The 11,452-nt window shown below is 46.0% G+C and overlaps 1 protein-coding gene across 2 annotated transcripts in view; it reads right to left on the bottom strand.

Annotated features, from left to right (window-relative positions):
• Positions 1 to 1,002: 1,002 nt before the first annotated feature.
• The window catches only part of LOC106563788 (CMP-N-acetylneuraminate-beta-galactosamide-alpha-2,3-sialyltransferase 1), a 30,704-nt gene continuing 20,254 nt past the window's right edge, over positions 1,003 to 11,452 (bottom strand). Inside the window, exons 3-7 of one of the 2 annotated variants that reach the window (XM_045690170.1) lie at positions 10,807 to 11,000; positions 9,618 to 9,800; positions 9,464 to 9,509; positions 2,609 to 2,728; positions 1,003 to 2,124 (exon numbers count right to left, since the gene is read on the bottom strand). In XM_045690170.1, the coding sequence (XP_045546126.1) occupies positions 1,957 to 2,124; positions 2,609 to 2,728; positions 9,464 to 9,509; positions 9,618 to 9,800; positions 10,807 to 11,000 (711 nt within the window). In that variant the 3' untranslated portion in view covers positions 1,003 to 1,956. The remainder of the gene's footprint in view (positions 2,125 to 2,608; positions 2,729 to 9,463; positions 9,510 to 9,617; positions 9,801 to 10,806; positions 11,001 to 11,452) is intronic. The other variant, XM_014129641.2, reaches the window with a different exon arrangement.

The following is an 11,452-nucleotide window of genomic DNA, read 5'->3' as shown; positions in this document are numbered from 1 at the left end:
CACCTGTGGTAAATTCAATTGATTGGGTATGATATCAGAAAGGCACACACCTGTCTATATAAGGTCCCACAGTTGACAGTCCATGTCAAAGCAAAAAAACAAACCATGAGGTCGAAGGAATTGTCCGTAGAGCTCCGAGACAGATCTGGGGAAGGGTACAAAAAATGTCTGCATCATTGAAGGTCTCCAAGAACACAGTGGCCTCCATCATTCTTAAATGGAAGAAGATTGGAACCACAAAGCCTTTACCTAGTGCTGGCCGCCAGGCCAAACTGAGAAATCGGGGGAGAATGGCCTTGGTCAGGGAGGTGACCAAGAACCCGATGGTCACTCTGAGTTCCTCTGTGGAGATGGGAGAACCTTCTAGAAGGACAACCATCTCTGCAGCACTCCACCTATCAGGCCTTTATGGTAGAGAGGCCAGATGGAAGCTACTCCTCAGTAAAAGGCACAAGACAGCCCACTTGGAGTTTGCCAAAAGGCACCTAAAGGACTCTCAGACCATGAGAAACAAGATTCTCTGGTCTGATGAGACCAAGATTGAACTCTTTAGCCTGAATGCCAAGCGTCACGTCTGAAGTAAACCTGCAACCATCCCTATGGTGAAGCATGGTGGTGGTAGCATCAAGATGTGGGGATGTTTTTCTGCGGCAGGGACTTGGAGACGAGTTAGGATTGAGGGAAAGATGAACAGAGCAAAGTACAGAGAGATCCTTGATGATAACCTGCTCCTCAGACTGCGGTGAAGGTTCACCTTCCAACAGGACAATGACCATAAGCACACAGCCAAGACAACACAGGAGTGATTTTGGGACAAGTCTTTGAATGTCCTTGAGTGGCCCAACCAGAGCCCGGACTTGAAGCCGATCTAACATCTCTGGAGAGACCTGAAAATAGCTGTGCAGCGATGCTCCCGTCCAACCTGGCAGAGCTTGAGAGGATATGCAGAGAAGAATGGGAGAAACTCCCAAATACAGGTGTGCCAAGCTTGTAGAGTCATACCCAAGAAGACGCGAAGCTGTAATCACCGTCAAAGGTGCTTCAACAAAGTACTGAGTAAAGGGTCTGAATACTTCTGTACATGTGATATTTCCGTTTTTAAATTTCAAAAAACCTGTTTTTGCTTTGTCATTAGATTGGTGAGGGGGAAAAAACAATTTAATCCATTTTAGAATAAGACTAACATAACAAAATGTGGAAAAAGTCAAGGGGTCTGAATAATTTCTGAATGCACTGTATGTCTAAAATAGAGGAGACATGGGATATTTAAAGCCTAACCAGAGGAAACTATGTTTCCACCTGGCTAGGCTTTAGTGCCCGAAAGATAATGAGCAATTAAGAAATCACTCCTCTGTGTGGTATGTAAAGAGGTTACTGAACAGGTGTGGAAAATGACCAGTGACTAGTACTATTCAACTCAAGCATTTACATAGCATTAGTCTGTAACAAAACCATTTTGTACCCACAACACAAAATTCTACAACTGGCTCGTTTCGTCTCTTCTCGTCTTTCCTTGTGTTGGCTGTTGTATCTGAACCGGGCTTAAAAGAGCTGTATAGTATGATTGGTGGAAGATATTTCGAATCTGATTCCAGATTTGAATAGCAAAGAAGCAGCCTAAGTTTTTATCTAACTTGTTGGTAAAGCTCTCAACTTAGCTGATTTGTGTTACATTATTGTGATTAGAATGTTAGAAGTCATGCCAGTTTTTAACAATGGTAGCTTTGGAATTTTGAAGAAATCCCATAAAAGTAGATTTGTTTTTTTAGAAGGTCAAAAAGTTTAAAAAGTATAAATGTTATCAAAAGCAAGTTTATCCAGACCAATCTACACGTTTTAAAAGTGTGAATGGTGTTTCTAAGATGTAATGTAGTGGTCGACAGACTAAAAAGTCAGAAATAAATTGTTCAATAATAAAAAAAAAGGGATTTCTGGAGCAAATCCCGTTAATGATTATCACCATCCCTTATATATCTCAAGTTTGTGTATTTCCGAGAGCTTTCTAGTGACATTGTACTCATAGTCTCCAGGGTGTTGTCCAGTCTTGAGCTTTTTATTGGTTAGTGTTTCCCAGTAGTGGTGCCAGTTCCCATTTCTGTCTTTCCCAAATCCATACACATTCACCTGCATTGGAATTAAGTGTTTAGAGAATTAGTTTAATAACAGTGTTTACAGAAGTTTTATGTATGGCAATGTGATATATTGTGTATGCAGCCTATAGGCCTACATGATTTGGGTGTTAGTGTTATAGATGCATTGCGTGGTGTAGCATACAGTCTGTCTTGTAGTGAGCTGAGAAAGTACCATTCCTAGCAGAGCATGTTTTGGTATTGCTAAACACTGCACAATTTAAACACTTTGCTCTCCAAATACTCTTTCCCCGACACTCGTGTAAATATTGTACTGTAAATTATTGAGTCTTCCTGTATTTATACTTATGAAAATGTTTATTCTGTTCCATTGAGCTTAATTTTTTACTTATTTCTTATTGTTGTTGCATTATCGAGAGGGAACCTGCTAGTAAGCATTTCATTGGACTGTGTACACCATGTGTACACCATATGACACAACTTGAACTTGATGTGTGTTGATATGTATAACGTCTTACCTCGTCACAAATGTGTAGGGCTAATATCAAAGCCATGAATCCGGTGGAGGGGTATTTGCCGGAATAGTCAAGCCAGACTTCATGAACATATTTCATGAACACAGGATTCAGAACCAAAACCTGCATGGAATATATTATACATAAACAGCATGATTTAATTAGAAAATGCAACGCAAATAGTCTGGGTAGCCATTTGACTAGATGTTCAGGAGTCTTATGTCTTGGGGGGTAGAAGCTGTTTAGAAGCCTCTTGGACCTAGACTTGGCGCTTCGGTACCGCTTGCCGTGTGGTAGCAGAGAGAATAGTCTATGACTAGGGTGGCTGAAGTCTGACAATTTTTAGGGCCTTCCTCTGACACCGCCTGGTATAGAGATCCTGGATGGCAGGAAGCTTGGCCCCAGTGATGTACTGGGCCAATCGCACTACCCTCTGTAGTGCCTTGCGTTCGGAGGCAGAGCAGTTGCCATACCAGGCAGTGATGCAACCAGTCAGGATACTCTCAATGGTGCAGGTGTAGAACCTTTTGAGGATCTGAGGACCCATGCCAAATCTGTTCAGTCTCCTGAGGGGGAATAGGTTTTGTCGTGCCTACTTCACGACTGTCTTGGTGTGTGTCACACTTGTTGTATAATGAAGGCGACCAAGGCGCAGCGTGTGTATCGTTCCACATTTTATTTTAACTGTGAAACTATGCAAGAAATACTAATAAACAAAACAACAAACTGTGACGAAGAGGTGCAACATACACTAACTCAAAATAATCTCCCACAAACCCTAGTGGGAAAAACAACAACTTAAATATGATCCCCAATTATAGACAACGATGACCAGCTGCCTCAAATTGGAGATTATCCCAACAAAAAAAAAGTAGAAATACAGAGACTAGACCCACAAAACATAGAAAATTTAAACTAGACAAAAACCCCTGTCACACCCTGACCTACTCTACCATAGGAAATAAAAGCTTTCTATGGTCAGGACGTGACAGTGTGCTTGGACCATGTTAGTTTGTTGGTGATGTAGACACCAAGGAACTTGAAGGTCTCAACCTGCTCCACTGCAGCCACGTTGATGAGAATGGGGGCGTGCTCGGTCCTCTTTTTCCTGTAGTCCACAATCATGTCTTGATTACGTTGAGCGAGATGTTGTTGTCCTGGCAAAACACGGCCAAGTCTCTGACCTCCTCCCTATAGGCTGTCTCGTTGTTGTCGGTGATCAGGCCTACCACTGTTGTGTCATCAGCAAATTTAATGATGGTGTTGGAGTCGTGCCTGGCCGTGCAGTCATGAGTGAACAGGGAGTACAGGAGGGGGCTGAGCACGCACCCCTGAGGGGCCCCTGTGTTGAGGATCAGCGTGGCAGATGTGTTGTTACCTACCCTTACCACCTTTGGGCGGCCCCGTCAGGAAGTCCAGGATCCAGTTGCAGAGGGAGGTGTTTAGTTCCAGGGTCCTTAGCTTATTGATGCGCTTTGAGGGCACTATTGTGTTGAACGCTGAGCTGTAATCAATGAATAGCATTCTCACATAGATGTTCCATTTGTCCAGGTGGGAAAGGGCAGTGTGGAGTGCAATAGAGACTGCATCATCTGTGGATCTGTTGGGGCAGTATGCAAATTGGAGTGGGTCTTGGGTTTCTGGGATAATGGTGTTGATGAGAGCCATGACCAGCCTTTCAAAGCACTTCATGGCTACAGACTTGAGTGCTATGGGTCGGTAGTCATTTAGGCAGATAACATTAGTGTTCTTGGGCACAGGCACTATGGTGGTCTGCTTAAAACATGTTGGTATGACAGACTCGGACAGGGAGAGGTTGAAAATGTTAGTGAAGACACTTGCTAGTTGGTCAGTGCATGCCCGCAGTACATGTCCTGGTAATCCGTCTGGCCCTGCGGCCTTGTGAATGTTGACCTGTCTAAAGGTCTTACTCACATCGGCTGCGGACAGCGTGATCACACTGTCTTCCGGGAACAGCTGGTGCTCTCATGCATGTTTCAGTGTTATTTGCCTTGAAGTGTGCATAGAAGTAGTTTTGCTCGTCCGGTAGGCTCTTGTCACTGGGCAGCTCTTGGCTGTGCTTCCCTTTGTATTCTGTAATGGTTTGCAGGCCCTGCCACATCCAACGAGTGTCAGAGCCGGTGTTAGTCCTGTATTGACGCTTTGCCTGTTTGATGGTTCGTCGGAGGGCATTTCTTATAAGCTTCCGGGTTAGAGTCCCATACATTGAAAGTAGAAGCTCTAGCCTTTAGCTCAGTGCGGATGCTGCCTGTAATCCATGGCTTCTGGTTGGGGTATGTACGTATGGTCAATGTGGGGACAACATCATCGATGCACTTTTTGATGAAGCCAATGACAGATGTGGTGTACTCATTTACATTACATTTACATTACATTACAATAATACAAGAAACAACACTTCTGTAGCTTGTCAACTATGTGTCTGTCTATCCCTGTTCTCTCCTCTCTGCACAGGCCATACAAACGCTTCACACCGCGTGGCCGCTGCCACTCTAACCTGGTGGTCCCAGCGAGCACGACCCACGTGGAGTTCCAGGTCTCCGGCAGCCTCTGGAACTGCCGGTCTGCAGCCAACAAGGCTGAGTTCATCTCAGCCTATGCTACCCTCCAGTCCCTAGACTTCCTGGCGCTGACGGAAACATGGATTACCACAGATAACACTGCTGCTCTCTCTTCGTCTGCCCACCTGTTCTCGCATACCCCTAGAGCATCGAGCCAGCGGGGTGGTGGCACTGGAATCCTCATCTCTCCCAAGTGGACATTCTCTCTTTCTCCCCTGACCCATCTGTCTATCTCCTCATTTGAATTCCATGCTGTCACAGTTACCAGCCCTTTCAAGCTTAACATCCTTATCATTTATCGCCCTCCAGGTTCCCTTGGAGAGTTCATCAATGAGCTTGACGCCTTGATAAGTTCCTTTCCTGAGGATGGCTCACCTCTCACAGTTCTGGGTGACTTTAACCTCCCCACGTCTACCTTTGACTCATTCCTCTCTGCCTCCTTCTTTCCACTCCTCTCCTCTTTTGACCTCACCCTCTCACCTTCCCCCCTACTCACAAGGCAGGCAATACGCTTGACCTCATCTTTACTAGATGCTGTTCTTCCACTAATCTCATTGCAACTCCCTTCCAAATCTCCGACCACTACCTTGTATCCTTTTCCCTCTTGCTCTCATCCAACACTTCTCACTCTGCCCCTACTCGGATGGTATTGCTCCGTCCCAACCTTCGCTCTCTCTCTCCCGCTACTCTCTCCTCTTCCATCCTATCATCTCTTCCCTCTGCTCAAACCTTCTCCAACCTATCTCCTGATTCTGCCTCCTCAACCCTCCTCTCCTCCCTTTCTGCATCCTTTGATTTTCTCTGTCCCCTATCCTCCAGGCCGGCTCGGTCCTCCCCTCCTGCTCCGTGGCTCGACGACTCACTACGAGCTCACGGAACAGGGCTCCGGGCAGCCGAGCGGAAATGGAGGAAAACTCGCCTCCCTGCGGACCTGGCATCCTTTCACTCCCTCCTCTCTACATTCTCCACTTCTGTCTCTGCTGCTAAAGCCACTTTCTACCACTCTAAATTCCAAACATCTGCCTCTAACCCTAGGAAGCTCTTTGCTACCTTCTCCTCCCTCCTGAATCCTCCTCCCCCTCCCCCCCTCCGCGGATGACTTCGTCAACCATTTTGAAAAGTAGGTTGACGATATCCGATCCTCGTTTGCTAAGTCAAACGACACCGCTGGTCCTGCTCACACTGCCCTACCCTGTGCTTTGACCTCTTTCTCCCCTCTCTCTCCAGATGAAATCTCACGTCTTGTGACGGCCGGCCGCCCAACAACCTGCCCACTTGACCCTATCCCCTCCTCTCTTCTCCAGACCATTTCCGGAGGCCTTCTCCCCTTCCTCACCTCGCTCATCAACTCATCCTTGACCGCTGGCTACGTCCCTTCCGTCTTCAAGAGAGCGAGAGTTGCACCCCTTCTGAAAAAGCCTACACACGATCCCTCCGATGTCAACAACTACAGACCAGTATCCCTTCTTTCTTTTCTCTCCAAAACTCTTGAACGTGCCGTCCTTGGCCAGCTCTCCTGCTATCTCTCTCAGAATGACCTTCTTGATCCTAATCAGTCAGGTTTCAAGACTGGGCATTCAACTGAGACTGCTCTTCTCTGTGTCACGGAGGCTCTCCGCACTGCTAAAGCTAACTCTCTCTCCTCTGCTCTCATCCTTCTAGACCTATCTGCTGCCTTTGATACTGTGAACCATCAGATCCTCCTCTCCACCCTCTCCGAGTTGGGCATCTCCGGCGCGGCCCACGCTTGGATTGCGTCCTACCTGACAGGTCGCTCCTACCAGGTGGCGTGTCGAGAATCTGTCTCCGCACCATGCGCTCTCACCACTGGTGTCCCCCAGGGCTCTGTTCTAGGCCCTCTCCTATTCTCGCTATACACCAAGTCACTTGGCTCTGTCATATCCTCAAATGGTCTCTCCTATGCAGACGACACACAATTAATCTTCTCCTTTCCCCCTTCTGATAACCAGGTGGCGAATCGCATCTCTGCATGTCTGTCAGACATATCAGTGTGGATGACGGATCACCACCTCAAGCTGAACCTCGGCAAGACGGAGCTGCTCTTCCTCCCGGGGAAGGACTGCCCGTTCCATGATCTCGCCATCACGGTTGACAACTCCCTTGTGTCCTCCTCCCAGAGTGCTAAGAACCTTGGCGTGATCCTGGACAACACCCTGTCGTTCTCCACTAACATCAAGGCGGTGACCCGATCCTGTAGGTTCATGCTCTACAACATTCGCAGAGTACGACCCTGCCTCACACATGAAGCGGCGCAGGTCCTAATCTAGGCACTTGTCATCTCCCGTCTGGATTACTGCAACTCGCTGTTGGCTGGGCTCCCTGCCTGTGCCATTGAACCCCTACAACTCATCCAGAACGCTGCAGCCCGTCTGGTGTTCAACCTTCCCAAGTTCTCTCACGTCACCCCGCTCCTCCGCTCTCTCCACTGGCTTCCAGTTGAAGCTCGCATCCGCTACAAGACCATGGTGATTGCCTACGGAGCTGTGAAGGGAACGGCACCTCCATACCTTCAGGCTCTGATCAGGCCCTACACCCAAACAAGGGAACTGCGTTCATCCACCTCTGGCCTGCTGGCCCCCCTACCTCTGAGGAAGCACAGTTCCCGCTCAGCCCAGTCAAAACTGTTCGCTGCTCTGGCACCCCAATGGTGAAACAAGCTCCCTCACGACGCCAGGACAGCGGAGTCAATCACCACCTTCCGGAGACACCTGAAACCACACCTCTTTAAGGAATACCTAGGATAGGATAAAGTAATCCTTCTAACCCCCCCCCCTTAAAAGATTTAGATGCACTATTGTAAAGTGGTTGTTCCACTGGATATCATAAGGTGAATGCACCAATTTGTAAGTCGCTCTGGATAAGAGCGTCTGCTAAATGACTTAAATGTAATGTAAATGTAATGGGCATACCACCAACACCATAGAGCCCCACAGTGGAGGTGTCATAATACCCATAAAACCTAGTGGTCAAGCAAGGAAATGGTTCCAATCGTTTTTCCACCATTCATTTTTCCCCATTGGGAATTTTAGAAACACTTAAAATAAGGGCTGTGTTTCGTGTAGGCTTACCCTGGCGTGACATTTTGAAAACCATGTATATCTCTCTCAGACAAGGTGACTTTTATCAATATATTCGGCTCTATTTACTCTCAGATTCAAAAATGCTAATTAGCATCAAAGTAGACATCACGCAAGACTAGGCAAGCTCCTGCACAAGAGAGTAAAGTGAGTTTGGAAAATCTGAAACTATGCATCTTTAAAATACTTTCAAGATGTCCATACTCAGAATGAAAATTAATAGGCCCCGAGCGCTGGCATGAAAAGCAAACCACCCTAGACATAAAACCCTTAGGCATCGCCCCAATAGGGTTAACCCACTTGGTGGGAATTGTAGCATGGATCATATAGTATTGCTACACTGCCCTCTCCGAACAGGAAGGAATGTCCCTGTGCTTCAATGACTCAGCCACTTCATTCAGACCATGTGTTCCCAATGGCCTCACTATTCCCCTTCTGACACCAATGAAGCAAACAGTGAGGCAGGGAAGCGAACCCAGGTTGCGCCAATAACCCACTTGGTGGGAATTGTAAAATGGCCCATATAGCGAGGATCGCTACAATTTATCTAAGTCTCATCAAGTAGGCCTAGCCTAATTATCAGACATCTCCATGTCAACTGGATCGTAAGAGACAATGTTCTTCTGGTAAAGCAAGTCAACTTTTTAATTGTAATATTATATTAAAGAGATTGAAAGGGATCTTAAGTACTTACAAATTTGTAACATATTGTACATATTGTAAAAAAATGAACATAGGAAGTTGTGTACAATTTTCAGGGAGCCGTTTTAGCTCGTGAGCGCTACTTTCAAAACTACTCGATGAAATTATACAAAACCTTTATAACGCATATTTAATCTCAGTATTCACAATAATGGTAGTATTGTGTGCATGTAAACATACTCTGCACAATTCCATGGTGACACTCTCACTGCTTTGCGTGTGCCAACACGGATGATAAACACAAGTGAAATTATCAGAAAGGGCTGAGAGTTTCCGTTTACGAGACTTCGTAAATGTGTTATCGAGCATCTGACCAAATTACGCACGATTTTAGGGTTAATCGAGATTAGCCCATACCTAACTAACAAACATCCTCAATTACCTACTATCCAAGATATAAAAATATCATGCATTTATCATTGACTGTAGATGTATTACAACCATAATAAATTATCATGATCAACAATGTGACTCACCAAATCTTTGTTGGCCTTTATCTTCGGTCTAAGACGTAAATATGAGCTGTTGGGTAAAATAAGACCTACATTTCATCCAGAGTTGCTATGTAATCTTTGAAAAACGCATGGTGTAACAGACTGATGGACTAATCAAAGGAGAATGGTTACTCACAAAGTGATGTGAGATCCAGTGGTGATGGCACCGGGTAGCCACTGAAGGTCCAGTGTCTTGAAAGGGAAAAACACCAGACTAGTGGTGTTGTCCAGGTCTATGGCACTCTCTGGGTATATGATGTGATGTGTGGTCCGGCTGCCAACATCCCGCTCATAGCCAGAGGTACGAGCCTTGTTCATTCTGGATAACACAGTAAATAGCTGGGATCCATATCATGACTGCCATATTCCAAAACACTTTCATTCAAAACACATAGTCATTCATACCGCCAAGATAAAAAATGAACACACCAAACCAGGCATACATATAGAACATTAAATCATTAAGTTGGATAAAGGCACATCTTTGCCATACTGTCTTCTGTGACACCATGGGCAGGGCCATTGAGGGCTATATATATATATATAGCTTATTCTACTTGGTAAACAAACTGAAAGGGTGCATATAATACCACCTGGAGTGTTGTCTGAACAGGTATAAAGCCAAGGTTAGTGATTAACTGCCACATGCAGCTATGCCACATTTTTGCTACTTTCTTCCTGGAGTGTGCACTCGTTCACTACTTCCCACAAATCTAAAAGCATTGAACAACCATGTGCAAGTGAACAAGTGCACACTTTGAGGTAGGAGGGACAAATGGGACATAGCCCTTAATTCCTTGGAATTCTTTGATCCTTCCTTAACCTATAGGAAGTCCCACCCAGTTGACTACTTCAAAATGGTGAAAGTCCTCAATTGCACTGCCCATGCAAAAACAGGCTGTGTTGCGCTGCCCATGCAAAAACAGGCTGTGTTGCGCTGCCCATGCAAAAACAGGCTGTGTTGCGCTGCCCATGCAAAAACAGGCTGTGTTGCGCTGCCCATGCAAAAACAGGCTGTGTTGCGCTGCCCATGCTAAAACAGGCTGTGTTGCACTGCCCATGCTAAAACAGGCTGTGTTGCACTGCCCATGCTGAAACAGGCTGTGTTGCACTGCCCATGCTGAAACAGACTGTGTTGCACTGCCCATGCTGAAACAGACTGTGTTGCACTGCCCATGCTGAAACAGACTGTGTTGCACTGCCCATGCTGAAACAGACTGTGTTGCACTGCCCATGCTGAAACAGACTGTGTTGCGCTGCCCATGCTAAAACAGGCTTTGTGACAAGTGTGCCCTCGATCATCCACAAACTCTCAGTTGGCTTACCTTATGATGACATCACTGGAGTCGATGAGGGCTCCGTAGTGGGAGCCCTTGAGGTTCCCAGAGTTCCCCACCACAGCACAGGTCCTACAGCGCTCAGGGCCCGCGTCCATGTAAAGGTCAGCATCAGGGATGACCTGGAACAACTTCTCCACCACCTCGCTAAAGTTGGCTTTGTTACGGTCTTTCTGCAATTTCTGGTTATTTAATTGCACCAGCCAATACATAAAACAATGAATACACAATAAATACACAACAATGGACAGGCTGACACTAAAAGCAGCCTACTGCAAATGACACACCATAACATCTGAGGAAACCCCACACACTAAAGGTAAGACTCCAGAGCCACCTGCTCTTTACACTGAGGTTAATGACGACTACTATAGCAAACTGTTAATCAGTTGTCAGTGACCATGCTTATATTGCAGCCTAAACATCAACTAAAAGAGTTCCTTCTGAATAAAACTCCCTCATATACAAAAATGTAACTACAGTAAACTATTGGAGATTCTTAAAGGGGATAGTGTGAGATTTTGGCAAACTTCCCCAGAGTCAGATGAACAAGTCGTTTTATGTCTCTGTGTGCAGTTTGATGGAAGTTTATGACTGTTTCTCGATTGCCAGAGGTGGGACCAGGTCAATATTA

The sequence above is a fragment of the Salmo salar genome, chromosome ssa11 (assembly GCF_905237065.1).
Source record: "Salmo salar chromosome ssa11, Ssal_v3.1, whole genome shotgun sequence".
Taxonomy (NCBI): Eukaryota; Metazoa; Chordata; class Actinopteri; order Salmoniformes; family Salmonidae; genus Salmo; species Salmo salar.
This window is presented reverse-complemented; position numbering and strand designations above follow the sequence as displayed.